Genomic DNA, 21205 nt, shown 5'->3' on the forward strand with positions numbered 1-21205 from the left:
GCGCCTTGTTCCAGGCTGATGCGATCTGTTGATCTTCCAGGGGCCCCGCCTTGCCAGGTCTGTAACACAAGCGTCTCAGCCTGTCTAGCCAGCTCCAGAGAGGAGCTGTGTCCTGTGCAGAGCCCTCCAAAAACCCACCCTTTGCAACCCAAGAAATTGGATCTTAAAATCCCAAAATAGAGTACAGAAAGTTACACATCACGTCTGCCTTCCCCCCCCTCCTGTGGCAAAAATGAGTCAGAGCTCTTGGTCCAGCTCCAGAGAGACCTGCCTGGTCGCTTGGTGGGAGCAAGGGGCAAGGGATGGGAATAGCTCACCTTAGTGTAGGGGAGGGGGCACCAGCTAGTTCAGCCCTGGCTTGCATTTCACGAGTCCTGCCCTCTGCTACTCCAGCAGCTTGGGAGGAATCTTCCAGCTTTCGTTGCAATGAAAGATGATAGGCCAGCTCTTATGGCTCACCCAGATGTCTGTCTTTGCTGAAGTGTTTATGTGGTATTGGGGGGGAGTGCTATGCCATTGGGGTGGGGAGATACAGAGCTGCCATAGGACACCCTGCAGGTACTCAGTCCTTCTCATTACAGCGTGCTCAGATTATTGTGTGCCGTTCTTTTTGTGTCTTTGAAGGGAAAGAGATTGAGAAAGGGTCTGGCTGTGTAGCCCAGGTTGGTTTTGAACTCCTGCTTCGGCTTCCCAGGGAGCTGGATTTATGGGCGTGTCTGGCTTTCATGGGTTCCCGAAGCTCTCTTCATTCCTCAGTTTCCCCTCCTGGGATGCATTCTTCTTAGCTCTCAGAGCCCAGGCCACTTACGCAGATAGTTGTCACCTTGTCCTTTGATGCCAGGCCTGTGCAGGAGACCACCAGAGAGCTGCGTTTGAAGCGTACATCCCCCACCTGTCTGGCTTTCTGGTGACTATGTGGGCCACATACTTGGGTTTCCCTTTCCCTCGCCACTTCCACGGGGCTGCCAAACTGCTGTCTTTTCAACTCAGGCTCAAGGTTGTAAAGTTCATTTTTCCAGTCTCAAGTTTGACTCCTCTCCTGACTCCTGGTGTAATTGGCTTGGTATGATAGTCTCTTTCACCGGGAGAGACACATTCCTGCAGACCGGCCTGAAGAGCAGGGAATTTCGTTAGCGAGTTTGCAAACGTGGGGACTATCCCAGACGTGAATAAGCCTCTCTTCTCAGGGCTTTGGGAAGATGAGTCACTCCCTGTATTAGTCAAGAATAGCCACCACAGGCCCAATACATGGCTCCACATAGGGTCCATCTGCTCAGTCACTCAGCTGTTGCCTAGTGCATATCTACATGTCTCAGATGCCACTCAAGGTGCTGGGACCTAGGGAAGAGAGTGAATGCATGATTGACAGTTGCTGCTGTCAGGAAGGGACTATCCTGTGAGATGCCGACACTGGCAGCTTTAGCCGGGCTCCTCCGAGAAGGCCCCGTGCTCTGGCTAGCTTTAACTGGTAACTTGACACAGCTTAGAGTTGTCTTCGGGGAGAGCTTCCGTTGAGGAATTGTCTCTATAAGACTGGCCTGTGGGTATGTCTGTTGGAGACGGCCTTGATGGTTAGTTGATATAGGCCCTGGCCCATTGTTGGTGGCATCCTTCCCTAGGTTGGTGGTCCTGAGCTGTTTAAGAAAGCTAGCTGAGCTGTGGACCAACAGCAACACCCTGCGTGGTTTCTACTGTGCTTCCCTGGCTGTGAGTGAGTTCCTTGGACAGACACAGTGCTGGGTGGAAGCAAGCAGGGACCTGCCTCCAGGTACCTGCCAGACTTCCTCTGGTGACAGACGGTGTAAACCAATGGGCCCTTTTCTTCCCTTGTCAGAGCATTTTTTTTTTATCACAGCAACAGAAAGGAAGCAAGGAATCTCTGCGTTTGGGTGGATCCTGAAGGATGCAGGAAAGGGGTGGGGGACAGCCATGGGGAGAGACAGAGGAAGAATACACCAGGCTGTGAGAAGAATGTGTACAATGGCCCTAAGGTAGGACAAGTTCAACCTGTTGAAGGAGCCTCAAAGAAATCACGTGGGCCAGAACACAGGGAGCTGAAGCTGGGGATGGCTGCCATGACCGAGTCACATAGGCGTCTATAGTACCCAGGTCTTGGAATTTCTTCCAAATGCACCGGAAGAGTAGTGTGCTTTAGAACTGAGGGATGATCTTCAAGTTGTCAGAGACCAGAGAAGATGAAATTTGATGACTCATGGTTTTCCATTAGCGGTGGGGGGAGTTTGAACAGGGTTTGAGCAGAACATCGCATGTGTTGCGTGTCGGGTAGGAGCTTCTTGTGGACCTCGCCAGCTCCTCCCTGAGCCCTTATATCATCCCCCTCACCGGTGAAGAAACTGAGCCCAGGAGACGGAAACCGACTTTCTGATCTCAGCAGTCAGGTGCTTGGCAGTAAACCAATGCACATGGCTAGGCACAGTTGACGCTTCCCTGACCACTGTGGGCTCTGTGCAAGGAGAGGCACAGGCACGGAGTGCAGTGTGGAAGAGCATGGCTTTGCCTTAAAAGCAGCACAAGCCCAAGGGCACCCGGAGGTTGGTTGCAGAATATGCCACCTCCTGGCCTGGAGGGCAGCTGGACAAGAGGACGCTGGAGGGAAGGGTACAGCCCGCGCCCCCACCTGGGGCTTTACCCAGAGGCCCCTGGGAGCTGTGTACAGTGGGGCAAGGGAACAGTCCACGGATTGTGGACTTGGTGATTGGAAGCCAATCTGGCCACCTCGGCCTCCTGCCCCTGTGCAGCGGAGTCTGCTTCTAATTTCTGCCAGTGTGAGAAATGTAGAAGAACTTGACTCTTAATTCAGAATATGAACAGAAACTGACAGGGACTGTTTTCAAGCCCATATGGACGATCTCATTCTCCCTTTCACATTCCTGGTTTCAAAATGGATCCCGTCCGGAGGCCACCAGCCCCCAGGGTCTCCTGCCAGCTTCAGCCAGTCCATGGTCTGTGACATCCATTGTGGATTGGGGTGGACACAGTTCCTGTTTTCATTGTACTCTGGACATGCTGTCACCCCTGCTAGGAACAGGGCAGGTCAGGTACCAGCCGTCCAACTAGCCTGGTTCTGTCCATGCTGAGCAAGATGCACTGTGGGACACAATGGTGGCTGTGGCAGGCCCAGCTATTGTTTACGGAAAGGGGGGGGCGGGAAGCAGTTACCACCTGCACCCACCTGCTACCCTGGTCACACCTGACCTCAGAGGATCAGACAGAGACAGCTAAGCCGCCACCCTCGGGGATAACTTCCTTGTGGGGGAGGCAAGGACATGAAATGAACACGCCCTGCCTTGTGGAGTGATGATAGACGCAGGTGGGTGGTGGGTGAGGAGACGCCAAGCAGGCAGGTAGAGAGAGGGTGTGGTGCCTTGTGGGGCGAGGTCGAGAGCAGTGAGGGACAGCCCTTGCCCGTAAGGACAGCCATCCAGCGGAGGCACAGGTTACTGTGGAGGTCCTGGGCGGGAGTGTGCCTGGCTTGCTCCAAGATCACTGTGACCGTGGGGAAAGAGGGAGGGTATGAGGGAGAGGGTCTTGCATAACCCTGGATCACAATGAAGATTTGGTCCGCCCCACCCACCGCTCCCCACCCCACCCCACCTCTCCCCTGTATGTGTATATTCTCGTGTACATGGGGTGTGTGTCTGCATCCGGATGTGCGTGTTCCTGTGTAGGCAGGTGAACATTTAAGCCTGAGGACAAAAATAAAAGGATGTCCCCTGTTTGAGACAGGTCTTTCACTGTCCTGGAGGGTCCCGGGATCTGCTCTGTGCCTCTCTGGCACTGGGCTCTCCAGCACTTAGCACTGTGCCTGGATTTTTTTTTTTAAATGGTGAATAATTCTTGTTATTACACTCAGATCCTCAGGTTTATATGCAGCCCAGGACTTTGGTTTTCCAAGGGAATGAGTTTTCCGCTCTTCAAAGATCCAAGTGGTAGCGTAGCAGGTTCTGCCCAAAAGGTAGGGGAGGTCATTCTAGCCACCATGTAGTAGCTAAGATGGAAGGAAGGTGGCCAGGCAGCATCTTTGATTGGAGAACCAGGTGGCAGATTTGAGTGGCATTTAGGAAACGATGGGCAAACGATGGGACTGAAGCGGAAGAGGCTTCATAGAAGTTAGAATAGTGGGCATTAAATGAGCATGCAGGGCTCGTTGGGAGGTAGGGGGAAGAGTGCTCGGTGTGTGTGTGTGTACACTGAGTATGTGCGTGAGTGTGTGTTCGTGTGAGTGTGTCTGTGCGCACATGTGTGCGTGAGTGTGTGCACGTGTGTACACACACGTGAGTGTGTGAGTGTGTGTCCACCCGTGAATGTGTGTGTGCGCACACCCGCGTGCGTGTGCATGCATGCATTCGTGCCTGCCTGTCTGTTCTAATGTGTGCTTGTGAGCTGAGAGTGGAGTGCGGTTAGGGTGGCAGATAAGAGCTTCCATATCCAAAATGAAATTCAGAACTGGGGTCTGCCTGTGCTGGCAAAAATCTCCTGCCCACATGCCCTGTGGCTGAGAACTGCAATAAAACAACCCAGGGGCCTCTCTTCATGCGTGCAAGCTTTGAGGACGATACCATTTTCCTAATCGTCCAGATTCAACACACACACACAAAACGCTACTTAATGTTGTTCACGTTTGATTGGAGGCAAATTCAAACCAGTCCCTTTGGCTGGTTGCCAGTTTGCAAACCAACCCCACACTTCAGGGCTGAGTCACCCAGATCCCAGCACAGAAGTGGGGCCCGATGTCCCAGCTCCGGCCACAACGCCTCAGCCTGATGGGACCATAAAAGCAATATGAAGACCCTCGATGGGGGACCTTGGGCTTGAACATGAATCTTTCCTCAGTCTGCCAGTGTGTGCTCTTACCCTCCCTTGATGTCGGGCAGCAATGGTGGGGTGCAGGTTCCAGCTGCACCCTGGCTTCGCACATGCTATGCGGCTGAGCTGGGGGCTGGGTGGGGTGGACGTCCCCAATGCATCTGCCCATCATAGTCACTCCATTTTCTCGGACTACCTGTTAGACATCCACTCTACACTGCCATTTGGCTCCTCATGAAATGAGGCCCAATGATGAGAGGGAATGGGCATGCTATATCATTAGACAAAACGATATATAAAACATAACCCCACCCCCAAAGTAGATCTGTGTACCTAGGAGAAAGGACCAGAAGGGCACACATCTTCAGCTAGGCAAGAGTCTTTAGACTCTGCTGAGCTGAGTGGCGACTGATTGATAAAACATTGTACGTTTTAAAGTTGCCAGGAGGCTGGGTGTGGTGGTACATGTCTGCCCTTCCAGCACTTGGCAGGTGGAGATGGGAGGATTAAGAGTTCAAAGCTAGCCTCAGCCGCAGAGCCAGTGTGGATTATAGGAGACCCAGTCTTGCTGTGTAGTAGTGGGGGACTCCCCAACACGTGGCTTCTGCTCCCCAGGATTGCGGGCTGGTCCCTCATTACCACTTTCATCAATAGCAGGGTCACTGCTTTCCCCCAAGCACTGTTCAACCAGCAGCTCCTGCAAGCATGTGCAGAACGACTATCGTCCAATGTAACACTGAGTTTCCTTGGCTTGAGCTGGGCTGGTTCGTCTAGGAGCTGCTACAGGGAACAGGTGGAGGGCAGTCCAGTCTCTGAAAACCCTCCTTCCTTTGGTCCGATTGTCAAGTGGCTGAGTGAGCAAGGCCAGGGTGGGACAGATTGTCGATCCCGAGTGCCTTCCCCTGGAGTTTGCTGGTCCTGTCATTTTAATGGGAAAGTGCATTATGGAGACACACCAGGCTGCGTCCCAGGCAAGTGTCACCATATGCCTTGTGAAGTGTGCATGGACACACTCCCTCCCAGAGCTGGCATCCCCTGGGGTACCACATGCAGTAGAAATATCGGCTGTAGGGAGTGGCTCTTCCTTTCCCACCAAGGCCCCCAGAGCTTTCCATCCAGCGAGTTAGAGGTGGCCTTGCCGCCTTGGGCCACCCATGAGACCTCAGCTTTGGAGAAGCCGGGGATGGCCTCTGTAGAAGTATATGATGGAAGTCTTCACGTGATGCGAGCAGCAAGGAGTTTGAAATATGGTCAGAAAAGACGAACTTGGGTTTGTGAGACCTCCCCTCCCCCAATTACTCCTGTTGGGAGAAGCAGATGGCACCCCACACCACCCTTCTCAGTCCCACAGAGAGCTAGTGGGAAAGCCGTTGCTCCAAGGCGAGCTATGCGGACGGGAGGGCCCTGGGCGTTTGCGAGGAAACGGCTATGTTTTCGTGTAAGGCAGACTTTCTCACCTGGCTTACTTCTCTCGCTATGACCCCTTGCCTGTGGCTGTTGAGCCACCCTGGGGTACCGGGGTCAGTGTACCACATTTGGCCACCCAGCTTGTTCGTGGTCAGCTGCTGTGCCTATCTTTTGGCTCCTCCGTTGGGGTCTGTAATTGAGCCATCAGTGCCATCCTCTACAGACTCCAAGAATTATCCATTCATGGTACCTGTGTGAGTTTGGGTACCTGTGAAGGCCATCAGTGGACCTTTAGAAGGGATATAGGGAGTGAGCACACCCCTCACTCATTTGAGCATTGAGTCACTATTGTATAGTCTCACGCTCTAAGAGTGGGCTGGGATTGATACCCATTTGGTTTTGACACCATGGATATCCTGCTCTGTCTGTTGTAACGGCCTTCCCACCACCAACGTGCAGGTCCCAGCTCAGCCAGAGGGCTTCTCTTCATGCCTAGAGCTTTCCATGGCTTCCTAAAAGGAGAGGGATATATCTCTCTTGTGCCTGTGGAAGGAAGGGTCCATGTGTTTGCTCAGGGGTGTGAAGGTCAGAGGTCAACCCTGTATGTCCTCTTCAGTTGCTCTCGTTTCTTTTGAGACAGGTCTCTCCTATATCTGAAGCTCTCCAATTCAGTTACACTGGCTAGCCAGGGATTCCCGGGGACCTTCCTGTCTCTGCTTCCCTGGGCTGGGATTACACATGCATGTATGCCACTGCACATGGTTCGGGGATTGCGCATGCATGCTGTTGCACATGGTGCCGTGATTACACACACATGCCGCACACACGGTGTGGGGGATTGCACTTCCTCAGGTCCTCAGGTCTGTACAGCAGGTACTTTACCAACTGAGCCATCTCCCAGCCTCTTTTTTTTTTTTTTTAAAGTGGTATACCTCTAGGCAGCCCAGGCTAGCCTCAAGTTTTGATCCCCATTCCCTCTGAGTGCAGGGATCATAGGCAATGGTTTCTGTGCCCTGCTCAGCTGCCTCTCTCTTAAGGAGCAACTATTTGAGCCCTTCTGGCTGCTTTGGTCCCTGCCTTCTGCTTGAATCTCCCTTCACTCCCTTGCCACCTCCTCTCCGTAGACAAGGAGCTCACAATTGATGATGTCACTGGCGCCCACTTGTGTCTGCCTTGAGGACCTGTGCTCCTCCTTGGAGCCTTACATGAGAGAATGAGTCCACCAGAAGCCACTGTGTGGAGAGTTTGGCTGGTGGGGAGGGAGCTGTGGGGCCAGAGATGCACATTCACACTGTTGACTAGGCGCACGCTGACCAACTTTAGCAAGCCTCGGTTTCTTCATTTGCAAAGTAGGTGATGATCGACCAACTTCAGTAGAGACATATGATGTGTGAGAGACACTGAGTGCCATGTCTGGTATGAGGGAGGTGGCCATGCCATTGTCATTGCTGAAGGTGAAAACCCCACTGACAAACATTTGCTAGCCAGGGTGTTGTGAGGTCCCACTACTGTGGGATACAGGCTCCGATGTGTGAGCCAAATGGGGGGATGAATGGGCAGATGAGTGTGTGACTGAAGGGGACAATGGTAAAGATGGTCACTGTTTGGGGGATGAGAAGTGTGTAATCTCTGGTTCTTTAAAAAAAAAAAGTATCTCTTGGGGGCTGAGGAGATGGCTTAGTGGGTAAGGTATGCTTTGTGTGCAAGAAGACCTGGCTTTGATCCCCAGAGCCCATGAAAAATGAAATCAGGGTATAGCAGCACCCACTTATAAACACACACACACACACACACACACACACTTCCAATTAGCATGTGCCAATTTTGTTGTGAAACTCTCCCTTATCAAGGCTGGAGACGCATGTTGCCAACTGGCTTCTGAAATCCTGAGCGTTTGGTGGTTGCTTTTCACAAGGCTGAATGAGCCCTGGGCATGGGACAACTTATGGTTTATATGGAAAAGGCGGTGGAAATCTGCATCCAGACAGACATTGGCTTTGCAAAGGCCCAGAGGTCAGCATGAACTTGGTGTGTTGAGCTAAGGGAGGGACCAAAAGCCTAGCAGGATGGAAAGAGAAGGCAGGGGCTGGGCTGAGGCTGGGCTTGGGGGAAATGCAGTGACTACAGGCGGCAGCTAAGTTGGGAGGCCACAGGAAGTCTTCAGAGGGGTTGTAAGCAGGGGAGTGCCCGGATCTGATTTGCATTTTTAAAAGATTACTCAACCAGTCTCTGAAAGACTGAAAGAGGGAAGCAGCATGTTGACAGCCGCCCAAATGAGAGGCAATGCAATGGCAGCTTGGTTTGGAATGCCAACAAGGGAGGGATGGAGTGGCTGGCCTTGATTAGCACATGTCCTCCAGCTGCTCCCCATGTGTCCTTCACTGTGCACTCTGCTCTTGTCACGGGAGGAGGAAGCAGCCTGGCGTTAACTCTCACGGCAGCCCTGCCCGCCTTTCTTCTGGCACCGTGGACCATGTTTACCACCTCCCATGAACCAGGGAATCCAATTAGGAAATACACGTATCTTGGGTCCCCACGCTAAGCCTTCACGACAAGAAGACAGTGTCCTCTCGATGCAGCCCTCTGCCTGTTTGATCTGTGCCACCGAGAGCAGTGGGTGACCTTCAGATGAGTGGCTTTGACTTGGGTGTCACCTTTGCTTGAGGCTGCCACTCCTGTGAGTGCTGTGGGTGTCAGCCTGGCAGGCAGGTCATCCTCCAGCTCAGCTCTCATGTCCAGCCTGTCTCTGTGTGGCTTCTAACAGGGGCACTCAATAGACTGCTCTGGGAAGATGGATGGAAACCGATGGTTACACTGTCCACTGTGGTGGCTGCTAGCCACGTGTGGCCAGAGAACATTTAACATATGCTGAGTGGGACTCAGAAACTCTTCCAGTTCTACTAGCTTGCTGTGATAAAATGCTCTGACCAAAAGCAAGATAGGGGTTTCTTTCTCAGCCTCCGGGTCACATGGCCCGTTATTGAGGGAAGCCAGGGCAGGAACTTGAAGCAGAAACTTTGGAGGAACATTGCTTGCTGGCTCACAGGCTCGTGCTTACCCAGCTTTCCTATATAGTCCAGTCACCTGCCTAGGGAATGGTGGTATTCATAGGAGGCTGAGTCCTCCTGCAGCAGTTAACAATAAAGCTACCCCCATCCCTACCAGACTTGCCCACAGGACAAAATTAGATCCGGGCAACCCCTCAGTTGAGACTCCCTTCTCAGGTGACTCGAGGCCATGCCCATTGCCATAGTGCATGCGTGAGGCTGGCGGCTCTGCACTGAGCAGGGCTATTCTAGGCCATGCCCATCACCCCAGAGCCTTCCTTTGTTTTTTGTTTTTTGTTGGTTTGGTTTGGTTTGGTTGGAAAGTGACAGGAGATCCTGCTGCAGTTCTATGGAACTTGTCCCTTGTCATAGGCCTCTTCAGTTTGCAAATCTAGGAATGGAAGGACAGAAGGATCGGAGAGGATGCCGGGAAGTGGCTGGAACTCAGGATCGGAGTCTCAGTTCAACATGTCTGTGTCTTTTGTTATTTGGTTTATAGTTGATATATTCCTCTCGTGCCGTGAGGTTTGAAGTCAGCACCCTCTTCCGTCACCTCTGCCGTCTTGGACCCCTCTTCCCCCTCCATGGGGTCACAGTGCAGTCTGTGTGGAGTATCCTTTCCACACCCTTTTCTCTTCAGTCTGTGAACGTGGGAATAGAAATGTCTGTATCGTTTTATAAATTGGAGGTCTTGACACTTTTTTCCTTAAAACAACAACAAACCTCCCAATACATTTATTTACAAACCACAGCTTGCTTGTTAATGTTGGGGGAAGTCGTGAGAATTGTGGGTCCTGGGGCACAAACAGATCATCAGGGTTGGTATTAAGTGCCTTCACTCACAGAGCCCTCTCTCTGGTCTTACCCCCCACCCCAACAACATAAATTTGGGAGTCGGTCTGTGGGATGTATACTCTTTGAACTCTGTGTAGAGTTGTGTGTCTGGGCCCATCGCTTTCATCCAGTGCATGCTTTGTGTGTCTGGGTGAGGCTTCTCCAGGCTGCATATTGATGGATGCATGACTGGGTCATGGGTGTCTGTTGTCAAAGTTGTGTGCTGCAACTCCAAAGCTTCTTTTATTTTTAATTTATTATTATTATTATTTGATACAGGGTTTCTCTATGTAGCCCTGGCTGTCCTGGAACTTGCTCTGTAGACCAGGCTGGCCTTAAACTCACAAAATTCTGCCTGTCTCTGCCTCCTGGGATTACAGGTGTGTGCCACCATCACCCAGTGTAACTCCAAGCTCTTATGGTAGTAGCATGAAGGTAGGGTGTCTGTTAGAGGTGGGCCTCCACCTCAGCACCCTTCCTTGTGGACACGGGCTGACCGTTTGCCCGCTAAGCATGATGTGTATTTTCTTCTGGGCCTTAATTAATTTTGACTTGATTGATTGCACTGTTGAGTTGCTCTTTCCTTTTAAACGTATAAAATCAATCTGTGTAAACTAGGATATTGTCCTGTGGAAAGTGAGTTCTGTCTACAGACCTTCTTAGTTGACCTTGGTCAAAAAGAGCTGTGTGAGTGTGTTTCCAGGCCCCTCCCTCCCTGCTTTCTCTCTTACTTCCTCTCTCTGCCTCTTGGAGACAGGGTTTCTCTGTATAGCTCTGACTGTTCTGGAACTCACTCTATAGACTAGGACAGCCTCAAACTCACAGAGATCCATCTCCCTCCCAAGTGCTGGAATTAAAGGCGTACACCACCACCACCTCTCTCAATAATCATTGGAGTTGTGCTTTCCCCTCTGTCTGTCTGTCTCTCTGTCTGTCTGTCTCTCATCTCTGGAGTTGTGCTTTTCATCTGTCTCTCTCATCACTGGAGTTGTGCTTTTGCTCTGTCTGTCTGTCTGATTATTGGAGTTGTGCTGTTTGTCTGTCTGTCTCTCTGTCTCTCATCACTGGAGTTGTGCTTTTGCTCTGTCTGTCTGTCTGTCTGACATGGGCACCTTATAGCGTCTGCAATGATGAAGAAGTGTTTCTCCTCTCACAACTACCATTAACCTCCTACAGATTCTCAAAGAAGGACCTGAGCTCATGAGTCCCTCCCACACAGCTGCTGTTACCTGGATCCTGAGGGTGGTTGGTGGGAGGGTCTTCAAGTTGTTTTCTGTCCTCACTTTCCCAACCCTTTGCCAGTGACTGAGTTCTGATCTATATTGCATATTGTTTCTTGTGGCTGCTTAAAGGGTGTGTGTGTGTGTGTGTGTGTGTGTGTGTGTGTACATATGTCTGTATATACACACACACATATATAAAAGTTTATGTATATGAGTATTTTGCCTGTGTCTACCACATGTGTACCTGGTATCTGTGGAGGCTAGAAGAGGGCATGGATCCTCTAGAACTGGAGTTACAGATGGTTGAGAGCCTCCATGTGGTGCTGGGACTCTAACCTGGGTCCTCTGGAAGAGCAGCCAGTGCCCTTAACTGCTGAGCTCTCTCTCCAGCCCCTCGGCATCCGTTTTAGAGGCCATCCCTCATTTGAACAGTCCTTCTGGTTGTACAACAAGGCTGCTTCTGGTCATGCATCCGTCCAGGCCACACAGCAACCCCACACTTTTTCACTGTCTACACGTTTCTCTGATCTTCTCTGGTGGTCAGACTAGAGTGTCTCACAAATAAATAAATAATAAAGTTTTCCCCCCTCCTCCCTTAGCTCCATGGCTACATGGAGAACAAGCCCCTGGGGCTTCAGATCTTCATTGGAACAGCTGATGAGAGGATCCTTAAGCCGCATGCCTTCTACCAAGTACACAGGATCACGGGCAAAACCGTCACCACCACCAGCTATGAGAAGATTGTGGGCAACACCAAGGTCCTGGAGATCCCCCTGGAGCCAAAGAACAACATGCGGGCCACGTAAGGCTGGGAGGGGCAGGGCTTCCTGGGGAAGTGAGCAGGGCCTGAGTGACAGGATTGGGGACATCCCAACGTGGGTACCACAACAGCCATTGCTGGTACTGCCCCGTCTTGGAGCCACCCATCTTTTTCTTTTCAAGAAGTAGTACATGAAGCTGGGCATGGTGGCACACACTGTAATCCGAACACTTGTTGAGTGTGGATGGAGGCAGGAAGCTCTGGAGTTTGTAGATAAAACCAGACCAGCCTGGGCTACATGAGGCCCTGTCTCAAAAAGTAAAACAAAAACAAAGACCGATGGGACCTAAAGAACTTTTTCAGTGACAACACTGAAGGTCACTCATGTAGCACTTCCACCCATGGCTAAAGCTGGCCACGTGTCACATATGTGTCCTCATCAAAGAACCTTTCATGAGGAAATAAAGTCAGGCCTCCAGGAAGGCTGTGGGAGAGAGGGTGCAAGATCTCCGAGTGTCCACATTCCTTCCTCTCTCCTGTGCCCCTCACCATAGCCCCGAGTCCTTTGAGAGATGGTCCATCATTCCGTGGCTTTTACATACCCCGGTGTGCATTTCCAAAGAGCAAGGGTGCTTTCTTGTTTGTTGAATTCAAGAAACCTTGATATTCTGATATTGGTGAACAAGCCCTGGGTAGTTTTTCTTGATTTCCTGGTGCTTTTGAGAATGGAAACGTAGATGAGGAAAATTTCCCTAGAGAATCAGTCTCCACTCAGGAGATGATCTAAGTACCCTATAATTTCTTTCTTTTTCTTTATAAAAATCGAGCCTCTTGGTTCTGGTTATAATACCCACCAGGTATATGCAATTCCCCAGTGGCTGTCAGGAGGATGCATTTGGTTGGTCACCTTAGGCAGGTTTGTGGGTGATCTTTTTTGCTCAGTGAGACAGTTCTTATGACCCGGGCTGTTCCCCGTGCAGCATCGACTGCGCAGGCATCCTGAAGCTTCGAAATGCTGACATCGAGCTGCGGAAGGGCGAGACAGACATCGGCAGGAAGAACACGCGAGTGCGCCTGGTGTTCCGTGTGCATGTCCCAGAACCCAGTGGCCGAATCATTTCCCTGCAGGCAGCGTCCAACCCCATTGAGTGCTGTAAGTCAGGCCTCAGGGCTGTGTCTTTCTGGGGAAAGGGGCCACACATGAGCATCCACCCTGGGCAGGTGGCCTGCGAGAATCCATGGGACTTGCAAGGACATTCAGTTGGTCTGTGGTGACCAGAAGGGTAGGAACTATACCCAGGGAGCTATTGGTTTTTGCTTCTATTTGCTTTTGTGGAGACTTCTGTGGCCTCATGGGAAATAAAATCTAAGGACAGCTAATGGGAGCTGAGAGGGGCTGTTGGCTTAGAAGATTCGAAAAGTTTAACTATCGCTTTGGTCTTCGGAAGTGCAGGCGCATTTGCAATTAAGTTCCTGGAACACACACCCTCTTCTTTCTGTTCACCCTCTTGCCACTCCACTCTCAATTGTGAGCTGTGACCCTGCAGGTGCTGTGGCAAGCACCTAGCCATGTGCTCACAGCAGCCTCGGGTCACGGGCTGGGGCCATTATACCCGTTTCACAGGTTGGAAGACTGAGTTTCCAGTGCCTGTGCCCGGAAGAGGTGGGGCTGGGACTGGAACTCCAGAGCCTTGCAGTCAGTCGTGGTGTTCATCTTCCTCCCGCCTCTGCCTGATGACTGAGGTCTGTCTGGAGTCGAGGTTGGGGTCATTCCAAGTGCCGGGCATCCATTGAACAGTAAGATATTCTCTGTGCCCAAGAAGCTTGTTATAGTCTAGTGAGGATGAAGGCCCTGCCTCCAAAGATGGTTGTAAAGTTAGGGAAAAATTTCAAGCCTGGTATGAAGTTTTTAAGAACTTTCCCTGGGAAAGTTACTGAGCATGGCACATGGCTGGGTCCTGCCAGCCTTCACATGTGCATGTATGTCTACACGTGTGTAGTACTGGCTGTTGAACCCAGAGCCTCGTGCATTCTAGGCAACTGCTCTATTTCCAAGCTACCTTTCCAACAGGGTTTTTCCCCTTTGAGCCTTGGCTGCTCTGGAACTTGCTTTATAGACATGGGTGGCCTTGAACTCACAGAGATCCACCTGCTTCTGCCTCCCTAGAACTGAGATCAAGCATGTGCGCCACTACCACCTGGCTCATCCCCAACAGTTTTAAAACATTTTTTTTAAATGAAGAGAGGGTTTTGCTAAGTTGCCCAGTCTGGATTTGAACTCTAACCCTCTTGCCTTAGGCTTCTGAGCAGCTGGGGTTATAGGCCTATGACATGCACGGGGTCAGATATGTGTTTCGTTTTTGAAAGTTTAGTCATTTTTTTTTATAAAAGAATAAAGGAGAGGAAAGCAAACATTGTTTCAGGGATAAAAACTGTTTATTCGGCTCTTCCAGTCTGTCTTTAAGGTAATTTTATGTTATAAACATGTTTCACATTAAATTGCTTTCAAGACCATCTCATTTGTTATTTTACTGGGCGTGGTAGAGGCTGACTTTGCTGCTATATGTCAGTTTCCTCCAGGAACAAGAGTAGCAGATGAGTAGGAGAAGACAGTAGGGTGGAGACCAGGGACCAGAGGGTCCCCTAACCTTCTCAGTAGGCAGCTATGGACTGACAGTAGCCCGTGTTCCCATGTGGAAACATGGTCTGTATGGTCAAAGCTGATTTTAGAAGATTAAACAGGAACAAAAAATTTCAGGCTTAAAAACGGCAATTGAGGAAGGCTTAGGCTCAGAGGTAGAGCCTGCCCTTAGCATGCATCCTGGAACATTCACCTGCAGTGCTGATAAAAGTGGCAATAAATCCAAGAGACTCAGAGAGCCAGGCAAAACTTCCGAGGGGCTTCTGCTTATCTGCATGGCCGTGAGCCATGAATACAGAGTGGGAGAGAGGGAAGAACCGTGTGCTATAAGAAGGGCTGACCACCAGGACTGGAAGCAAGGTCAGAGGGCATGGGCAGTGCTAATGGAAACCAGCAAAGGGCCAGCGGGAGCTTAGGGCTGGGCCGGGCAAAGCTGAGGTGCTGTAGTCAGAGTTGGGCGGCCAGAGTCACCCAACAGGGAAGGAGAGACACAGGGAGACAGCCACCTTCTCTGCCCTGTTCTCTGGCCTCAGCGGAGCCCCTGTCCTGTTTGGTTTTGAATGCCTCAGGATTGTTCTAGAAGGAAACACAGACTCCTCCTTTGTGATTTTTGGAGGTACTGAGCAGACAGGGCTCTCCTCTTTGAGGCAGGCAGGGTGGTACTGTGGTTGGCTGCAGGGTAGGGGCAGAGGATGTCTGTCAGTTCCCGTCAGCTTCCCTGGGACCCTCAAGCCAGTGTGCCCAATGTCACCCTGAAGTCTTCTGGAGCCTTGGTGAACCATGTGTGCCTTCAGCAAAGTTGTCAGTGCATCTGAAAATCCTTTGAACCTTGCAAATCTGTTGGTTCCCCGCCCCTCCTGGCCACCGCATCTTCTCTTTTTGACAGATAAGGAGAGCAGCCTTTCTTGGTAAAGTGATTCACCATTTTACTCAGTAGCAAAGCTGGAGTCCCAAACTTTCCAGTTCCGTGAAATGCCTTCTTTCGGCTTCTATAATGCAGTTTTTCTGGGCCACCCTCAGCTGCTGGCCAGTCACTGTCCCTCACTTCTAGTCCTCTGTTGGTTTTTATTGCCCACTTTGTTCTGTTCTAGACCCAAGCAAGGACACTCCATACGTGTTAGTTTGGGTGGTTGGCTTGGTTTATAGCCTGTAGGGAGATAATGAATACATATTGACAATTAGTGACTCAGACCTGTGGACACAGAAGGGGAGGATAAATATTTATTGTCTAATTGACTTTACACGGTTTGGGAGGATGAGTTGGTAAGAAAAACAGAGTGGGCTGGCCCATATTTACAAGGCTAGCTTATTTATTTTGGAACGGTGCCCCTGTGCCCCAGCTTGGGGAACAAGAACATGTCCGTGAACCTACCGATGGACAGCGCTGTTTGGATAGTGGTGGTGTTGCCTGTTGTCTCTTCCTGCTGGACCCCAGCCTTAGGGGCCACAGCTCCCTGCTGCACAGCCTGGCAACCGTGTTTCTCAGCATCTAGGCATTTCCCAGGCTCCTGCTCAATGATCTCAGCTGTGACTGCACCTCTGCATAAGGGAAAGCTCGGCTTCACCTTTGACTAGTTCCTTGGGCTGTCTGAGCAGTTGCCACACAGCAGCTTAAGCCTCTGACATTTCTGCTTCTCTAGGTGTGGGGCCAGAAGCCTGCCATGAGGTAATTGCCCTGTTGGAGGGACACACCTCACACATGTCTCTGCATTCGCCTCTGTGTGGGCATGGCTGAGGTTTCTGCCTCCATCTTCTTGGGGTCTGCTGATGTCCCCCTCAGTTCTGTTATTGATGAGGACGTAAGCCTCACCCCAGCCCTGGAGCTGGTCCCACCCCAGTTTTAACTTGCTCACACCCAAAGCACCTACTTGAGCATAAGGGCATTCTGGGTTGTCAGGTGAGGCCTGGGGTGGGGTAAGGTGGTCACCGTTAGCCACAGCCCTTTCTGATGTACTCCTCTACTTCCAGATGCTGCTCAGTTCCCAAGGGGCTGGGTCTTCCTCCTCTTCCCTCTCGGTTTGTTTGCTGACTGCCACACATAGGAGGCAGGTGCTCAGGCCTGACTGAACCCTAAGAATCGTGTGTGTCAAAAACACATGTACACATGCATGCATACACATAAACAACATATGCATGCACAAACAACACACATAACATGTGTAAATAGCACATGTGCACATACATCTACACTATAAACAATACCAATGCACACACATGTATAAAAACCTAATTGTACTTGATATACATATGTGCATATACATACATAACAATGCATGCTTGTACACATGTGCATATACATATAAATGCATGTTTAAAATATGCACACACATATACATTCACATACATAATATACATATACACATGCTTACTATACATATATACATACACACATAAACACACATACATATATACATGTCTATATACACTCACACACATAAGTACTTACATATATACATGTACATGTACACACATATTCACACACAAACATATATACATATACATATACATGTGTATACATGCATAAATACACACATTTACATGTACACATATGCACATAAGCATATACATGTGCACATGTACACACAAGCACACATCAATACGTATATGTACATATGTACACACATACACATAGGCACACACAAGCACACACATACACTCTGTCTCCATTTAGGGTGTGGTCTTGGAATGGAGACTTTTAGGGAGGCCCCAGAGTGTCTGAAGTAGGCCGTAGAGAACTTGTGGCCTGGCTCCCTCCCTCCCTGCCCATTGCGTGGTTGGCTAACTCCTTATGCACAGGCTCCTGCTAGAGAAAGTGTCCCACAAGGCCTCAGGTCCCTCTTTGGGCACTGAGTACCAAGTCCTTTATGTAAGGCCAAGGTAGGTGTTTTGGTGCTTGTCACTAGGACTGGTCTGGGACTTTGAGGAAGAGAGGGGAAGATGTCTTCAGAGGCTTCCCAGTGGGCCATGAAAGAGAGTGGTGCTGGCAGCTGGGACACAAGTCCCTGCAGAGCCTCCTATCTGTGACCCAGCGCAGCCCTACACAAGCCCTGTGGGTTCTCTCTGTGACTGGCAGAAGCATCAACCACATTTCAGGAACCGCCTAAAGCAATTATACACTAAGTCCTGCCCACCCAGGGCGCTACATGCATTCACTGTGTTCCTTCTGCAGACTGGAGGGAGGTGTGGGCGTCTGTCTGACACATGTACTTCCATTGAGGTGTAGTTAAGAAACAGTGGTTACACAGAGGTGTCATATAGTCCAGTGACTTTTGGCAGTGGCAGATGCCCATGCCAGCGCCATCTCAGCCAAGACACAGAGCACTTGGCCCCGTCAGGTCTCTCACAGACCCTCAGCTGAAGCAGTCACCGATTGGCTAGCTGTCACTAATGACGGACATTCCCAGCTCTGCAACTTCATAGAACAGAGTGAATGTGCAGACTGTGCATCAGGGTCCTGCTGTTTTCTCCCAGGGTTTCGTTTCTGACCCTCTTCCTGCTGCCTGATTCCCATGGTTTACCCTTAAGGAAGGCTGAGTGGTATTCAACTGTAAGAACACAATGGCTCAGTTATCAGCAATGGGTGCTGGTCTGTCCCACAGTCTAGGTGTTAGGGTGAGGACATCAGCATTCTTTTGTGGACAAAGGCTTTCAGTTTTCCCGGTATATACGCTGAGAAGGTATTTCTGGGTCATCAGTTGTCACACATTCTTGCTTATGTATTTTTTATTACCCATTGCAGGGTGCTTGAGTGCCTCCTTTGAGACCCTGTATATAAAGAAAAATTTTACACCCTGGGAGAGGATACACAGACAAGATCTATGTCATCCTCTGCTGCCCAAAAGACTGAGTGACCCAAGGCCACTTTGAGTGACGCCAGAGGCCACAGAAGGCTGAGAAGAGTTTGGAATGATGGTTAGGAGTGTATTCAGGACCCAGAGGCCCAGAGGTTCAAATGCAGCAAATGCCACTTACTGACCATTTAGTCCCAGAGAAGTTACTTAATGACCCATGCCTCAGTTTTCCTATCTGTAAAATAGGAGTAATTATACCCCCCCACTTGCTTGTGTGTGGTTAAGTGCATGTCTATGACATAATAGCACGGCTGTGATTACAGTTGTTACCCTCTCCCAGCCTGTGATGGTCCAGGGTGATTAGGTCACCTGTGACAGGCCCTGTAGCTCTGCAAAGCAGACTTAACCATGCCTTTGGCTGTTGCCACATCATCACCGGAGACCACAGCCTAGGAAACGGCAGGTACGTGTGAGCCTTCAGCAGGCACAGATTGTCACAGGGAAGCACAGTGGGCCACACACCTTGCCACTCAGGAGAAACCAGGTTACCAGCAGAGAAGGAGTGGGCAACCTGGCAGAAGTTACCAAGAGAACTGTTGTGCTGAGAGCCTGGACCCAGGGGCCTTCACACACACACACACACACACACACACACACACACACACACACACGCACTCGCACATACACACAGACACACATACACACAGACACAGACACACACACACACAGACACAGACACACACACGCACAGACACACACACAGACACACACGCACAGTCACACACAGACATAGACACACACTCGCACATACACACAGACACACACGCACAGACACACACACAGACACACACATGCATAGACACACACACAGACACACACACACGCACAGACACACACACACAGACACACACACACAGACATAGACACACACACAGACACACACACACAGACACACACAGACACACACACACACAAGCGCGTGCTCTTTTCTGATCCAGCCACCTGACAACAGGCGGGCAGAACCCATCCTTGACAGGCTGCCCACAGTGTGTGCCCACGGACTTGCCCCCTCCAGCCTCATCACCACATGGGCCCCTTGCTTCCTCATCCAGGAATATTTGCTGAGTACCGGGACATAATTGCTGAGCACCGACATGTACCAGTGAGCCAAGCATGCCTGATCCTCAAAGGCTGAGTGAGGTTCAGGAAGACTGGCTGCGTACTGCACCCCTAGCTCTCTGTTTCAGTAGCCTGGGCCCCTCAGTGACTGGGGAACCCATCAATCAGATGAGGTTCATGCAGCCTCTAGGGAGAATCTTGTCAAATGTAGAGATGTTTGAGAATGTCCATGGCACTGGAAGGAGAAAAATCAAGGTCAGGCCAGGAGGAAAGAAAAAGAACAGCGTGGTCTGTGGCTGGTGCCATGTGGATGGGACCAATCTGGTCAGGTAGCAACCTCCCTACTGGGTAAGTGCTGTCCTGCTTTCTACATGAGGAGGCTGAGACCGCCAAGTTCACATGATAGCACAGTCCCCATTAGAGGAAACCCTTCAGTAGTGAGAGGTTAGTGAGCCTGGGGCTGGATACAACAGCTCCTTCTGGCCCAGCCTGGATCTACTATGAGGATACCATTTGAAGACGAGGCCCTGGGGTCCCGTAGTCAGGGGAGGTCAGTTTGGGCCAGCTGACCATCGCTGGGGAGGCACCTCCGGCCTGAGCTTGGTGACAGCTTCCCAGAGGGCCCTTCTCCCAGTTGGTCAGTCTGAGTCTTTTAATTGGGGTCCAAACCCTCTTCACCTGCCCCTCTTACTGACAAGCTTTCAAGTGTGTCCCTTGACACAGTGTCCCCAACTCTGCTCTTTGGACTCATGACATTCAGCAACAGAAATAAATGCAGTTAACACCCATGGAAAGAAATGCTCAGAGAGATGGAGTGATTTTCTGGGACCCCAATACTAGATGTCATCAAGCTAAACTCGGAAGTCTGTAGGCACATTGCAGGGGCCCTCATCTCTTAATGTTTTATATATATCATACAGTATAAAAACCGTGATTATGACATGCCAGAACCCGAGGTCCCCTCTGTGGTAGTAATTGTCCCTTTCTCACAGAAATCTGGCTCTGCAGAGACACCTTCCTCAGCCACCCTTTCCGGTCTCCCTCTGGAGGCTCCTGGGCAGGGCATGGTCTTGGCCACTCACCCCTGTAGGCGTGGGAATGGACCCGTGGCTTTTCCCTCAAGAGCTCCGATGTGTTCACTGCTTGGTCAGCTGCAGCTCAGCACCCACACTGAGAGGAGGGAGCCAGTGTGCCCCGTGGATTCAGGACTTGTAAAAATATGGAACCCCGAGACAGTTTGTGAGGTGCCAGAAATCAGAGGGAGCAGCATCGAGGCCTGGGGCCACCTGGAAGCTTAAGCAGGAGTCTGGGCCAGGATTGGTCCCAAGCTGGAGCCAGGCAGCGTTTGGTTATAGAACTATAGTTCTCCATAGTTTGGGATGGCTTGGAATCTGTACATAGCTGGACAGGAGCTTCAGGGGCCGATCAGAGCAACGGGAGAAAGCCCAGGAAACCCAGGACTTCTGAGAGCCCTCTCCGGTCCGCGTGTTGCCCTGCTTAGCAGTAGGAGCTGGTGGAAGTTGCATCAGGCAGAAGCGGTGCCTCAGGAGAGCTCT

General features: G+C 50.8%; 1 protein-coding gene across 2 annotated transcripts in view; it reads left to right on the forward strand.

Moving 5' to 3' along the window:
* Positions 1-11947: 11947 nt before the first annotated feature.
* Positions 11948-21205, forward strand: part of LOC127223216 (nuclear factor of activated T-cells, cytoplasmic 2) — a 56668-nt gene continuing 47410 nt past the window's right edge. For both annotated transcript variants that reach the window (XM_051185722.1, XM_051185719.1), the window contains exons 1-2: positions 11948-12140; positions 13079-13251. In XM_051185722.1, coding sequence (XP_051041679.1) covers positions 11950-12140; positions 13079-13251 — 364 coding nt within the window. In that variant the 5' untranslated portion in view covers positions 11948-11949. The remainder of the gene's footprint in view (positions 12141-13078; positions 13252-21205) is intronic.

Source organism: Phodopus roborovskii, unplaced genomic scaffold (assembly GCF_943737965.1).
Source record: "Phodopus roborovskii unplaced genomic scaffold, PHOROB, whole genome shotgun sequence".
NCBI classification, from domain to species: Eukaryota; Metazoa; Chordata; class Mammalia; order Rodentia; family Cricetidae; genus Phodopus; species Phodopus roborovskii.